General features: G+C 53.0%; 1 protein-coding gene across 1 annotated transcript in view; it reads right to left on the reverse strand.

Moving 5' to 3' along the window:
* gbf1 (golgi brefeldin A resistant guanine nucleotide exchange factor 1) overlaps positions 1-1047 on the reverse strand; it is a 42643-nt gene extending 41596 nt beyond the window's left edge. Inside the window, exon 1 of the mRNA XM_030107415.1 lies at positions 1024-1047. Within this exon, the coding sequence (XP_029963275.1) occupies positions 1024-1047 (24 nt within the window). The remainder of the gene's footprint in view (positions 1-1023) is intronic.
* Between the last annotated feature and the right edge of the window lie 13667 nt (positions 1048-14714).

Consider the following 14714-nt stretch of genomic DNA (forward strand, 5'->3'; position numbering starts at 1 on the left):
TGCACCGTGAGCCTAATCCCATCCACCTTTACCCCACCCCACCCGCCCCCACCCGCCCGGATTACCCCTCCAAATGACCCCAGCAACGCGGCAGGTGGAGGCACGCAGGGGCCAACCTCCACCCCCCAGGAGAGCCCCTCCTCCACACAGCAGCGGCCATCTTTAACACATGTACATCCATCAGCGGCGGAGCAGAAAGGCTTAGTGGAGGAGGAGGAGGAAGAGGAGGAGCAGGAGGAGGAGCAGGAGGAGGAGGAGGAGGAGGAGGAGCAGGAGGAGGAAGGAGGAGGAGGAGGAGCAGTAGGAGGAGGAGGAGGAAGAGGAGGAGGAGGAAGAGGAGGACCAGGAGGAGGAGCAGGAGGAGGAGGAGGAGGAGGAAGAGGAGGAGGAGGAGGAAGAGGAGGACCAGGAGGAGGAGCAGTAGGAGGAGGAGGAGGAAGAGGAGGAGGAGGAAGAGGAGGACCAGGAGGAGGAGCAGGAGGAGGAGGAGGAGGAGGAAGAGGAGCAGGAGGAGGAGGAAGAGGAGGAGCAGGAGGAGGGGCAGGAGGAGGAGGAGGAGCAGGAGGAGGAGGAGGAGCAGGAGGAGGAGGAAGAGGAGGAAGGGGAGGAGGAGGAGGAGCAGAGCTGCTCCGCACTGCACATCTGGACTATGGAGCTGGGGGGGGTGCAGTGGGTGGAGCTGGGGGGGTGCAGTGGGTGGAGCTGGGGGGTGCAGTGGGTGGAGCTGGGGGGGTGCAGTGGGTGGAGCTGGGGGGGGTGCAGTGGGTGGAGCTGGGGGGGGTGCAGTGGGTGGAGCTGGGGGGTGCAGTGGGTGGAGCTGGGGAGTCCGGGGTTGCAGGGGGCGTCGGTTACTCCTCTGACTGACGTCACTTCAGTCAATCAGGCTTCAATACAAATATGTCATCATCTACCAAACGTCCTGTCCTGGTAGAACCTCTCCAGGCGCAGACTCTGCTAGATTGCTGGAATTCTTGGTGTTTTGGTAAGAACTTTACTCATTGCGGCTTTCAGACGATGGTTAACGTTCATCTCCATGACGTCCGCCATGTCTGTTTTGGAAGAAGCTTTCGTGCAGCGTTGCTATCACTTCCGGTTTTGCCGCCAAAAAAAATTAAAAACAGAAATAAAGCGGCAGCGCTGACTGGCTCGTCCGTTAGGGCTGCACGATTTTGACAAAAAACCTAATTGCGATTTTTCTGACCAATCATGCGATTGCGATTCGATTTGCGATTTTCACATTTTATACTTTCAAATGCAGAAAACCGCTAAAATTATGGTAAAAAATAATTCTTGTTACTTTTACATGGTCTTGCTCAAGTTGACACATAAAATAACCTAACGTAAACCAACCTGACAAAGCCTCAGGCAGCGGCAGCGAGACGCCACCGTGCTGTCTGCATCACGGTTGGGAAAAAAGAGTGCGTTGTTTTAATGAAATAAAAAAAAAAAATAATGAAAATTCAATGCTGTCCAAATTGTAATTCAATACTGGTCTTGCTTGCATGGTTCACAGAACATTATTTAGTTTAGTAACAGTTTTCAACGTGAAATAAATGGAAATTAAAAACCAGAACCGCAAATAAGCACCAATCAGAAACCAACTTCAACTCGCAAAAAAAAAAGAAAAAAAAGAGAAAAAAAGAACTCGCCAGCCTCTAAAGATAAAGGGTAAAAAATAAATTAATCCTTCTTGGTGTAATATTGTTAGATCACACTCAGTTTAGTAATCCTACTCTGGGTCGTCCTCCCTCTCATTCTTGGGCTGCAGCTTCATGTTTTCATGCAGAGAGAGAGAGCATCCACATGAGGGCTGTGGGGCGATCGGGGGAGAGAGAGAATAACCTGCGACTTGTCAACGTTTCTGTTAATTGTGTAGTGCTGTTGGTATAAATTAGATGTGTTTCCTCTGGATCTGGCTGCTGCACGGAGACACAATTTGGCTCGCTTTTGCTCCACGTCGTTTTTTTTTTCAAACCCAAAGTCAGTCCAAACAACGGAACTACAGTTCTTTTTAATACCAGCTGCTCCGCTCCCTCTCCTGCTGTCATCTCAGCCATTTTCACACCGAGAACGAGTCACACTGAAAACTTTTTGCTCATCACGACACCGCAAAGCACACAGTTTATTTCTAGCAACCTGATGCTAGTTAGCTGCAGCAGTGCAGTGCACACATACTTGCTTCCTATTGTCATTTCTGATTGGCCGATGGGCCGGAATGCGAGAATCTAACGTTTTGATTGGCGGATAGGTCTGTTACTCAAATGCCTCCATAAACCTCAGCCCCGTGCGGTTCGGGTACCGCAGCAGTTTAAACCTCAATTTCGATGAGGTGTCGGTTAATCGTGCGGCCCTATCGTCCGTCACATTCTCTGATTGCCTTTTCCCTACACCCACCCAGACCCACAATCCAGAGGTGGAGTGGGCGGAGCTGGTTCACCAGGCTGGGTGGAGCAGGCTGAAGTGATGGAGGAGGCCCTGCAGCTCCACCTACTGGGTGGAGGCTAGTCTGAAGTTGACTTCATATTTCAGACAGTGACTATAGGGTGGGTGTTCAGTTCAGTGTGTGTGTGTGTGTGGGTGTGTGAGTGTGTCTGTGTACACAGTAACACCTTGTTGGAGGAGCAGCAGAGCAGAGCGCAGCAGCAGGGTGGGGGTTTGAATCCCGGTGCTGACCGGGGCGCTGGCCCAGAGCCACACACTGATGGTTATTGATCTGGTGGCTGCTGCGAGCGGCGGCGGCGCCGAGGAGAGACGGAGCTTTAACAAGACCTGCCAGGCCAAATGAAACCCAGAGAGAGCTCTGCTGCTCTCTGATCCATCTGAAGTCTGATCACTCCCCCCCCCCCCCCCCCCCCCCACACAGTCCCTCTATTCTCCTGGAAGAACTGACACTTGTGGAAGGAGGCAATTAGGGTGGAACACTGCTATGGAGCTCCATACGGAGGTGCTTTACAGACGCTTCTGCAACCTAAACAGGCAATTTGAAAAGCCCCAGAGAAATTACAACTTTTCCACACGCTGGGAGGACGGGTGGAGGACGGGTGGAGGAGACCGTCTCCTTCTGGGACACGTGGAGTTCAGTCTGTATCGGCGTCTACAGGAGCACTGCTACAGCCTGCTGAAGGGAGGGGGACACTGTGTGTGTGTGTGTGTGTGTGTGTGTGTGTGTGCTGGGTGCTCAACTTATTTTACATTAAAGGTGCATTAAGGAGTTTTACAACCTTAAAAATACTTATTTTCCACCATAAATATGTTACACATTTTTAATGATGTGTCCAATGTGCCCTGACATATTCATTACCAGAACCTCTAACAGCGCTAAACTGTCACTTGAAAGTTGCAGTGCCGGTCCGGAACCAGCATTTTTTTGGGGAGAATTTGAAAGGAATGACGTAATGCACGCTCCGGCTGGTTAAGTTTCATTTTGTCCGCCATTACTCCGCCAGATGCTTACTGAGCAACAACTGAGCAGGATCTTCCAGAAAGTCAGAACAGACTGGCTTCTAGCACTGCAGCTCCACACAGACTCCACCAGGTAGAAGAAACTTAAATCCTACTTGAGCGCTACTAAACGAGCGAGGAAGGAGTTTCCCTCTTCCGTGCACGGGAGCCACAGGGACGAGTTTTTTACTAAGCTGCATTATGCCCAAGGCCTGCAGGGGGCGCTGTTTCGCATAAAACGTGCAAACTCCTTAAGGCACCTTTAAGGTTTTTTTTTTTTTTAATCTTTACTTCAAGGGACTCCAGAAAATTAGTGTTTTTTGAAATTTTTTGATTAGTCAAAGGGCCTCCCCACGACCTGCTGCCACCTTACGCCGGGAACGCACTGGACGCGGAAGCGTAGCGGAGGCGCCGCGCGCGTCTCCGCGCCGGCGCTTGGCTGTTCGCACTGGAGGCATATCTGCTGCCTGCGCTCTCCGCGCTCGTCACACATCGGCTGCACTCGGCTCGCTCCGTCAGCTCTCGGTTTTCACGTTTGTTCCCTGTTCCCTCTGTCTCGCTCTGCCAGTATGGATGTGTGTGTTTTGGTGACCTGTGGAGAGACTTTTTCTCCTCCTGTCCTCTTTTTTTCTGCATCACGTGAATGTCTGTCGCGGTGTGTTTGTGTGTGTGTGTGTGTGTGTGTGTGTGTGTGTGTGTGTGTTTGGGTGCGTACATGCGTATGTCTGTTTGTGTGTCCATCTGTCTTGTGATTAGACCCAAGTGACAAATTATAGACGGACGAGCAACACCGTCCGTAACTAATCGTCATTTAATTTGTTATATTTTGAAAATTGACCGGATTCTCTTGCCTTTTCTGTTTCCGACTTCCTGTCTGGTCCGATCTGCTTGATCCAGCTTGACATATGGCGCTCCCGGCGCTCGCGGCTCGCGTGAAAAATAGAACGGAGCGGGCGCGCTGCAGAGCGCGAGCCGCGGCGCTCCACTGCGCGTTCGGTGCGGCCGGTTAGATAGGTTAACATGGGAGGCGATCAGAAGCGCCGTGCGCGGCGCTTCCGCGTCCAGTGCGTTCGGGCCGTTAAAGGAATACTCCGAAGATTTTGGACCCACGCCCTATCCCTATCATTTACAGAGTTAGATGAGCTCATAAATACCTTTGTTGTGTCCGTTCGTCCAGCCGCAGGCTCCCAGCTGTTAGCATCGTAGTTAGCTTAGCTCAACTACGGCAGGTGAAGAGGAGACAGAGCCAGACTGAGAAAGTGGACAAAATCCTCCTTCCAGTGGTCCAGGGGACGGCGTATTAGCACGTGAAGTAAATCCGAATGGTTATAAAACATTTTAAAAGACGTGTTTTCTTTTCAATCCGTTAAAATAACGTTTTGATACACAAACCTGCTCATGCGCTGTGCTCCGCAGAAGGATATACCGGAGCACAGCAGTAGAAGCATAGACTCAGCCGCTGTGCGCCTGGTATATCCTTCCGCAGCGCACTATGCTTGTGCAGGTCTGTGTGGATCAAAACACTATTTTAAGGGATTGAAAAGAAAACACGTCTTTTAAAATGTTTTATAACCATTCGGATTTACTTTGCGTGCTAATACGCCGTCCCCTGGACCACTGGAAGGAGGATTATGTCCACTTTCTCAGTCTGGCTCTGTCTCCTCGTCAACTGCCGTAGTTGAGCTAAGCTAACTACGATGCTAACAGCTGTTAGCCAGGCACTGGACGAACGGACACAAAAAAGGTATTTATGAGCTTATCTCACTTTGTAAATGATAGGGATAGGGCGTGGGTCCAAAGTCTTCGGAGTATTCTTTTAAAGTGGTGGGGGAGTTTCAGTGCCCACGTGATCCCAGGAGCAGGGTCTCCCATAGCAAACAGGTCCTGGGTGATAGACCAGACTAAGGGCAGGTCAACAGCCCTTATGAGTATAGTACAATCGAGGTCCGTGACGTCGCCCGGTATGGCGCAGCCGGGGCTCCACCCGAGAGCCAGGCCTGGGGTTGGGGCTGGTAAGCGAGCGCCTGGTGGCCGAGCCGTTGCCCACAGGGCCCGGCCGGGCTCAGCCCGAAGGGGAGACGTGGGCTGACCCTCCAGCGGACCGACCACCCACCGAGGGAACCATAGGTGGGTTTTGAGCAGGAGGTGTCAGAAAGTTCCCACAGGGAGAACTGGCTTGTAGCGGCCAAGCGTTCATAGTGACGTCGCTTTTTGATCCTTCGATGTCGGCTCTTCCTGTCATTGTGAAGCAGAATTCACCAAGCGTTGGATTGTTCACCCACTAATAGGGAACGTGAGCTGGTTAGACCGTCGTGAGACAGGTCAGTTTTACCCTGCTGATGATGTGTTGTTGCAATAGTAATCCTGCTCAGTACCTGAGCTAAAATACAGCTGGAGTGAGGACGTGCAATGTGGACTGGGTGGCAGCCGACGGCAGGGTACCCGGCGACCCAATCCTCAGACGCAGAAACTAGCTCTAGGGGCATGGAATGTGACCTCATTGGGGGGGAAGGAGCCTGAGCTTGTGAGGGAGGTTGAGAGGGTCCTAGACAGGAGGATCCGACCAATTCGTCCAGGAGGAACAATGTGGTTTTTGTCCTGGTTGCGGAACACTGGACCAGCTCTAGACCCTCCATAGGGTGCTCGAGGGCTCGCTCAACCAGTCCACATGTGTTTTTTGGACTTAGAGAAGGCGTTTGACCACGTCCCTTGTTGGGGGTGTTTCGGGAGTAGAGTCTGGGGCCCCTTGTTAAGGGCCGTCCGGTCTCTGTATGACCGGAGTAGGAGTCTGGTCCGCATTGCCGGCAGTAAGTCGGACCTGTTCCCGGTGCATGTTGGACTCCAGCAGGGCTGAACTTTGTCACCGGTTCTGTTCAGAATCTTTATGGACAGAATTTCTAGGTGCAGCCAGGGGCCGGAGGGGGTCCAGTTTGGTAGCCACAGGATTTCATCTTTGCTTTTTGCAGATGATATTGTCCTGTTGGCTTCATCGAACCTGGACCATCATGCACTGGGGCGGTTCGCAGCCAAGTATGAAGCGACAGGGATGAGGATCAGCACCTCTAAATCTGCGGCCTGCCCTCTCCAAGTCGGTGAAGAGACTGGCTGACATCCTGCTGTGATGGACGGCCATGCTTTATGCTCGGCCCACTTAGAGGAACGGATGTTTTGTCATGCTGGATGAGAAGTGCCTTCGAGACAGGGGGAGGCGCTACGTCACCAGGGAGGAGCTTGGAGTAGAGCCGCTACTCCTCCACATCCAGAGGAGCAGCTGAGGAGGCTCTTTAGGACGCCTCCTGGACGCCTCCCTGGGGAGGGGTTCCGGGCATGTCCAGGAGGAGACCCTGGGCAAGACCCGGGACACGCTGGAGAGACTATGTCTCTCGGCTGGCCCGGGAACGCCTCGGGATCCTCCCGGAAGAGCTGGAGGAAGATACTTGGGGACAGGAAGAGTTTGGACATCTCTGGTTAGACTGCTGCCCCGGTGACCCGGTCCGGGATAAGCGGTGGAAGATGGATGGAAGAATGGAGGTTAAAGGATATCTCATGAAAATAATAAGAAATGTAATGCAGTCAGTTTAAACCAAGATCAATCACAATGAAAACTGACAGCACTGAAGAAAAGTGCAATAAAAATGAACAATCAAAATCGTGTCCGTCTGATGATTCAGTGTTGATGATCGTGGTGATAATAATCATGACTAATGGCGTCTGTGTGTGAATCACACCGTGACACTGAGAGTGCAGTGTGTGTCCTCTTACATTTCCTGGAGTGCCGGTGAAAGGACGTTTGCTTTAGCAACATCAGTCACAGCTAATCTCCTTTAGAGTGGAGTGTTCCTTACACACACACACACACACACACACACACACACACACACACACACACACACACAGACACACACAGAGTTAGCCCCATCACAGGACTGTGGTGGTCTGAGCCCAGACTAGCGTTAGCTTCCTGTAGCATTGTTCCTTCAGCTGGTGTGTAACGGTGGACATGGAGGCATCAACACAACAGAGGAGGGTCCTCATCCAAGATGGCCGTTCCACTGCGCCACGCCAGGCCAGCAGTCCACAGTGTGTGTGAGCAGTGAAAGCAGCACACCTTGTCACACCATGGATACCCTCAGAGGCTGATTAGATGATGTGCAATCCAATAAACCCTGGTGTGGTCTGGTTCGGCTTGGAGTAGGGCGAGCAGTAAATCCAGCCTGGTCCTTTGTGCAGAACTGTTCCGTCTGGCCTGGTCCAGTCCGGTCCGGGACCAGCAGTAGACCAGCCCGGTCCGGGACCAGCAGTAGACCAGCCCGGTCCGGGACCAGCAGTAGACCAGCCCGGCCCTTCCAGCAGGCCTGTTTCCCCTTCAGAGGAGCAGCAGGTGCTTCAGACAGCATGACTTCATTAGGGAGCGCTCCAGCCAGCGGCTGCACCTGTTCTCCTCACATAAAGTGTGTTTTCTCTGCTGCATGCTTCACACACAGAGGCCACATTATTCCGGCGGCGGCTGGCCGGGCCCCAGCCGGGCCCCGGCCGGGCCCAGCCGGCTCTTAATGCGTTCCACAGGCCGCTGTCCGGCCGCCGTGATGGATGGCCATACTTTACGCTGGGCCCACTCAGAGCAGCGGATGTTTTATCATGCTGAATTAGGTGCCGCTCCACGGAGGAGCTGCTCGTCTCCGAGCCGCTTCCTGAAGGTTCTCCCTCCACACGGAAACAAACATCCCATTTATTAGAGCGGACTTCATCCACAAGAGGCTTTCTGCAGAAACCTGGCCAGCGTCTAATGAGAGCAGCCGAATCCAGCAGAAGAAGAGAAGCCTGATCCGGAGATGCTGTCTGACCGGTCCAACACCTGAACGACCAAAACGATGTCCTGAGCCGAGCCGAGCCGCTGCCGGGCCTGTCCCTGCAGGCCACCGCCGCCTGCCTCTCCAGGCTCTACGGGACAATCCAGAGTCCAGACCGGTGTTTCACACTAACCGGTCTCCCTGGTAACGGTGACCGTCGCCGCAGCCGGTGTTGAAGAGAGACTGAGGCGCTGTGGAACTTCACTGTGAGCGTGAAGACTCACGACTTAACAGGGAAACCAGGTAATGACACGCTGATCCCTCTGAGGTGATCAGCTGGCGATCAGCTGGCGATCAGCTGGTGATCAGCTGGTTTGGGGACCGTCTGGAAAATGAAGCCAGAGGTTTTTATGGTGGAAATACAATTCCTTTTTCATTTAATTCAAACGTTTGTGCCAAGTTGCACTTTTAAAACACACACACACACACACACACACACCACTCTCCTGACGCTGATGGCCGGCGGCGTGGGCGCTGGGCGCTCAGAGGTGACCCCCCTCCGTCCTTCAGCGGAGCTGACGACACGTCACCTCTTTAAACGTGTGTGTGGTCGGCCCGCCGCAGCTCGGATGCGGCGGCGGAGTGATTTCCGTGCAGAGGTGTTTGCTCGCCGTGTGGCGGCGAGGTGCCCTTCAGAGCAGGCAGCCTTGTATTATCACCTCTATTTCCAGAAAAACAAACACACGCAGCAAGACGCACAATTTCCATCCCATCCTTCCCCGAGTCCCCGGCCCAATGTCAGGGCGGTTCAGACGCCGGGGGGTCGTGGGGGTGATGAGGGGGTGATGAGGGGGTGATGAGGGGGTGATGTGGGGGTGATGAGGGGGTGATGAGGGGGTGATGAGGGGGTGATGTGGGGGTGATGGGGTGATGGGGGGGGAGTGAGGCTCGCTGCATCCCTCTGAACGCCGAGGAACCCAACGTCCTCTTCTCCAGACCACCACAGGAGCAACAGGCTAACCGGGAGGTCAGAGGTGAAGACACTGGGCGGAGTTATGCTAATGAGGCGGCACTAACCAGAAGCTCAGGGTGGTGATGTCAAAGTGTGTCAAAATGTGTGTGTCAACGGTTGGGTGTGTGTGTGTGCTCCACTGAAATCAGTCAGTCTGAACAGTAAAAAGTGTCAGAGCAAAGTTCACATCGGAGGACTTCTGCTAGGACAAGAGGGAAACACTTCAGAGGAGAGAAGCTGGAGCAGAGTGTGTGTGTGCCTGTCTGTGCGCGTGTGCGTGTGTGTGTGTGTGTGTGTGTGTGTGTGTGTGTTAGGTCAGCATCACATGAATCAATCACTCTGAAACATAAACATTAAAACATGATGAGAAAAGAATCCAAGACAAGACTGTAAACTAACAGCAGCGTCTCTGTGTGTGTGTGTGTGTGTGTGTGTGTGTGTGTGTGTGTGTGTGTGTGTGTGTGTGTGTGTGTGAGTGTGTGTGTGTGTGTGTGTGAGTGAGAGTATTGGTTCTTATTTGTTTCACCTGCTGCTCTCCTTCAGCTCCTCACTAATGGCATTCCCATGGGTGGGAGAGATTCCAGAGAGCAGGCAGTGAACAAGACCACTCGGAACACACACACACACACACACACACACACACACACACACACACACACACACACACACACACACACACACACACACAGTGGAACGCCCTGCTCTGGCTCTACATGTGTGAGTCTTCATGAGTGGTGGTCTCAGTAAACCAGTGGGTGGGAGGGGGGGGGGGGGGGGGGGGGCAGGTTGACCTGCAGTGTCCGGCTGAGGAGCTACTGAGGAAGACACTCTAACAGTGACCTCTGGCCCTGCACCTCTGAAGCCCCCCCCCCAAACTGGAAGCAGAGGGAGTCACTGACAGCATACGACTCAGCTCGTTGTAAATGTAGGCAGAGCAGAGGACATGTCCCGCCGTCTCCATGGCAACAGGCGGGAACATGAAAGCCTGTTGGGTTGTTCCTGCCCGGGTCCGAGGGCCGCCTTGTCAGCCATACTGGACGCAGCTCCACCACCGCCACCTGTGACCCGGGGCCACTGAAGCTTCTTCCTCCAGGAATCAAACCACAGACCTCCACAAACCCTGCCTCCATTCAGAACGAGGCGCTCACGTGTCCCGCGGCGAGCGGCGAGGAGCCCATAAACCCTGTGGAGTGTGGAGCGAGCCTCCATCAAACCCACGCTTCCCTGTTTTCCTCAGCGTGTCGCTGGAGGAGGAGAAGAAAGCAGCACTCCAGCGCCGCTGGCGTGGCGCTCCTCCACCTCCCCGGCTCGCTGTGTGTCACTAAACATCTCTCAGCACATAATTTGACCGAAGTGGAGAGCAGAAAGGGGAAAAACGAGAGCAAACAATGTCCTGGCGGAGTGTTGGAGTCAGTAATCCTAAACCGGGCTGCCGGAGTGCCTCCTCACAAGACACTGAGCTAATGTCCCACAGCTGAGCACATTATCTGCCCCGACACCTGAACGCACCGCGGCCCCCCAGGCCTGTCTGGAGCCATGCTGGCTGAGCAAGAACCAGCAAACACCAGCTTCTGTTAGCATCCTGCTGCAGTTAGCTCTGCAGAGAAACATCAGCTTCTGTTAGCATCCTGCTGCAGTTAGCTCTGCAGAGAAACATCAGCCTCTGTTAGCATCCTGCTGCAGTTAGCTCTACAGAGAAACATCAGCTTCTGTTAGCATCCTGCTGCAGTTAGCTCTACAGAGAAACATCAGCTTCTGTTAGCATCCTGCTGCAGTTAGCTCTGCAGAGAAACACCAGCTTCTGTTAGCATCCTGCTGCAGTTAGCTCTGCAGAGAAACATCAGCCTCTGTTAGCATCCTGCTGCAGTTAGCTCTACAGAGTAACATCAGCTTCTGTTAGCATCCTGCTGCAGTTAGCTCTACAGAGAAATACCAGCTTCTGTTACCATCCTGCTGCAGTTAGCTCTACAGAGAAACACCAGCTTCTGTTAGCATCCTGCTGCAGTTAGCTCTACAGAGAAACACCAGCTTCTGTTACCATCCTGCTGCAGTTAGCTTTACAGAGAAACATCAGCTTCTGTTAGCATCCCCCTTAAGTTAGCTAGTCTGAAATCATACAAACAGAGCTTGAAACACAGTTGTACAACCATCCAATCCGACGAGTTTCATCAGCCTGTCACACATACACACCAACACACAAAAATAAACACACATGACACACACTCTCTAACAACCAGTAATGCTGGAAAGCAAGCACATCTGAATGTGGAGAAACAGGAGCAGTCTGTTCACCCAGAGTTCGCTGCAAAGTAACGTTTAATTCTTTTCATTCAGGTTATCCGACGTATGAGCGGCCGTGCCGTCTGGAGCCGAGCGGCTGCTTCCAGCAGTGAAAGCTGTCCGGGCGCTCAGCAGGACATCAGCTCTGACAAACAGTTAGTTTGACCCAGAATGCCGTTCTGGCCCGCCAGTGAAGAACACAAACAGCTGGACAGCTAGCTGGCTGCTAAAGCGCTGACGGACCAGCACGTTATTTGTGTTTTCTCTCTGAAACCAGCAGACAGATTCTTTCCCATAAAGTTGGTTTCTGCAGTGCGGCGTGTCTCCCTCACACCGGGCCGGCTCTGCACACGCAAGGCTGCGCCTATCCAATCCGACTGGCATCACGGCCGTGGAATGCTGAAGTCCACATTTTTCCCATTCAGCAAGGAAAAACGGCCTTTCAAAGCCAATCAGCTAGAAATGTTGCTTTGTTTTTATTTTCGACTGAACTTCCTGGAACCTATTATGGAGCTGTCAGGGATGTATATTTAGCTATGGCAACACAGGGCCTCCTCGCCCCCTTGCGCCACTGGTCATGTCACCTCTGATAAACAGAAAAACAATTGGTTATCCCCTTTGTCACCTTTAAAGAAAATGGTGTGGGCCATGTGTGTGTGTGTGTGTGTGTCTGTGTGTGTGTGTGTGTGTGTGGGGGGGGGAGTGGCATCTCTGTAAACAGCACGGGGACAGGGAAGGGGGCAGGTAGGACTGGAGAAGCTGCCACTGAAACAGATCTACAAGCTTCATGAGCAAAGCAGGTCTGCTTCATCTGGAGCCACTAATCACAGCTCAGCTTCAGAACTCCTGCCCTCTGACCTCCTGCTGGGTTTTGTGTTGCTGCACAGCAGACGGCTCTGGTTGTGTGATGGCGGCTGGCAGTGAAGCCCCGCCTGAGCGTTTCAGTCCTACGCTGAAGCTTCCACCCGGAGCAGCTTCGAGGCCAGGCGTTGCTGAAGTGTCCTGCCTGTCTGGAAGTGTGCACAAAGACTGTGGTTGAAGAAGTGAAACTGGGAATGGGGAGCAGGAGGCGGAGCGGCGGCGTCCTGAGGCGGACCGCCGCTCCAGCCCGGATTAGTTTAACCTATACTTGACATCAGCCGTCACACTGATGCCATGAGTTCACAGGTTCATCCCCCCGACCTCTGAGCGTGACCCCACCCTGAGTGAGCGGGCTCAACCAAAGCCCCCGGAGGACGCCACGCTTCACGCTCGCCGCCATAAATCCAGACATTTCAACGCGCCGCTGCTCCAGTTCAGCAGGAATGTTTACCGTTTGAAAATGACGTGCACGTATCTGCATAGCTGGCATGGCTGGACGGGGGGCGGGGGGGTGTCATCAGGCCCAGCGGACAGACCTGGAGACCAGCACCTCGGCCTGAGCAGAACCAGTACCCCAGTACCCCTTCTTCAGCTGCTAGTATTGATCAGGGGGGAACGTCTGAGCCAATCAGGTCCTCTCAGGGTTTGTGAGACGTGTGACCAGCTGCCTGCAGCAGCTTTTAGAGAGGAGGAGCCTAGAATGAAATGATGTTTTCCTCTGAAACGTCCTTCATGCGGAGCGAGGCATTGAATACAAACTGATTTAGTTTCAAAGGGCGTCCAAGCCAAACAGGCTGTCTCCACCTCAGACGGATGGCCGGGCCGGCGGCGGGCGGCGCTCGGCATATCGGCAGGTCTATTTTGCTTTGGGAGCAGTCAACACCTTGGTGTTGTTCCCGGTTGTTAGCATGTCTGGCGGTCAGCTGCGGAGCTCGGCCCCGGCTCCCGTCCCTGTCAGCAGGCCGGCTTCTGTCACGATTTGTTACCGGCAGGCGGCGAGCCGCTCTATTTCAGAAGGGAGCGTCAACAGCCTCAGAGCACTCCTGCTGCATGCGTCACCCTTTTCTCATTCAATATTTGAGCTTTGAAATGCAGCCTGTTGTTTAATCACCCCCACCCGGCCTGCCCACTGCACGCCTGTCCACCTCCGCCTCCCCCGCTGGCCCTCAACAAGAAATGTTTGACCTATGTCACCTTTACAGCACACAGCGCTCCCAAACCCCAGCTGCAGCCCACAAATAGGACGGCTGTTTATAATCCTGGGACTCCACTGCCTGCCGTCACAGGACCCACTCAGGACTCGGACTCGGGGTCCCGGATGTGCAGAGCGTCTGCTCACATGTGAGATGATCAACGATCACGGAGTGTTTCTTCAAATGGAACAAAGTGAACAGTTGTAACAATCACTACAGTGTCATCTGCATACGTGGATGACATTCCTTCTTTCAGATGGGGAGCAGAGCCCGCCGTGGAGGACGAGGACGGACAGCTCTACGTCCTGCTGTGAGCTTACATTTCCCAAACAGCACCACAGAGAGCGCTGACAGTGTTTCATCATGGCCCTGTGTGCAGAGCAACCTCCATCAGAACAGCACTGTTTGAATGTTTGATATAGAATAACTTTTCATTCTTTCACTGTTTAATCAACCATTACAGCACCCTGGTTTATTAAAACAAGTCCATGAAATGCCCACAGTCATTGCTTAAAATGGCTAAAGGAAGGAAAACCAATAGAGCAGCTCCAACATTTGAAAGATTTCACCTCTTTAAGGATGACAAACAAACGACTGAACAGAGATAAAAATATGATTAAATATACTGGTAAAAGTGTAGAGTTGTAAAGTTTGCAGACCTCGGGGTTAATGTCTCTGAGCTGGACTCAGAATGGTTTTTCAAACGGAGAGGAAACAAAAACCTTGTTTCTGTTGGAGTGAGTGAGGAGAACTGTGGTGTGATCACAGTGTCAGAGCGTACACACAAAGCCAGGTTTCTATGGGAAAGTGGGTCCTGCTTGAAATACAATCAGAAGCAGCAGTTAGTGATGTGAGACCAACAGCAGATACTGTGCATCCAATGCGAGCGAGCACGTATGTGTGTGTGAATCCTGGCTGAGACCTGCGTGCCATTCAACGCTTAGCTAATTGGATGTGTGTATTACAATGTCTGTGGTCACAGCACCCTTATGGGGCATGAAATAACAAGCAGCTGTGTGAGCGTCAGGAGACCTGTTGTGTGTGTGTGTGTGTGTGTGTGTGTGTGTGTGTGTGTGTGTGTGTGTGTGTGTGTGTGATGGCTGCTCAGAGCTTTATTAACCCAGTCCATCAAGGCAG

This window comes from Salarias fasciatus, chromosome 13 (assembly GCF_902148845.1).
Source record: "Salarias fasciatus chromosome 13, fSalaFa1.1, whole genome shotgun sequence".
Taxonomy (NCBI): Eukaryota; Metazoa; Chordata; class Actinopteri; order Blenniiformes; family Blenniidae; genus Salarias; species Salarias fasciatus.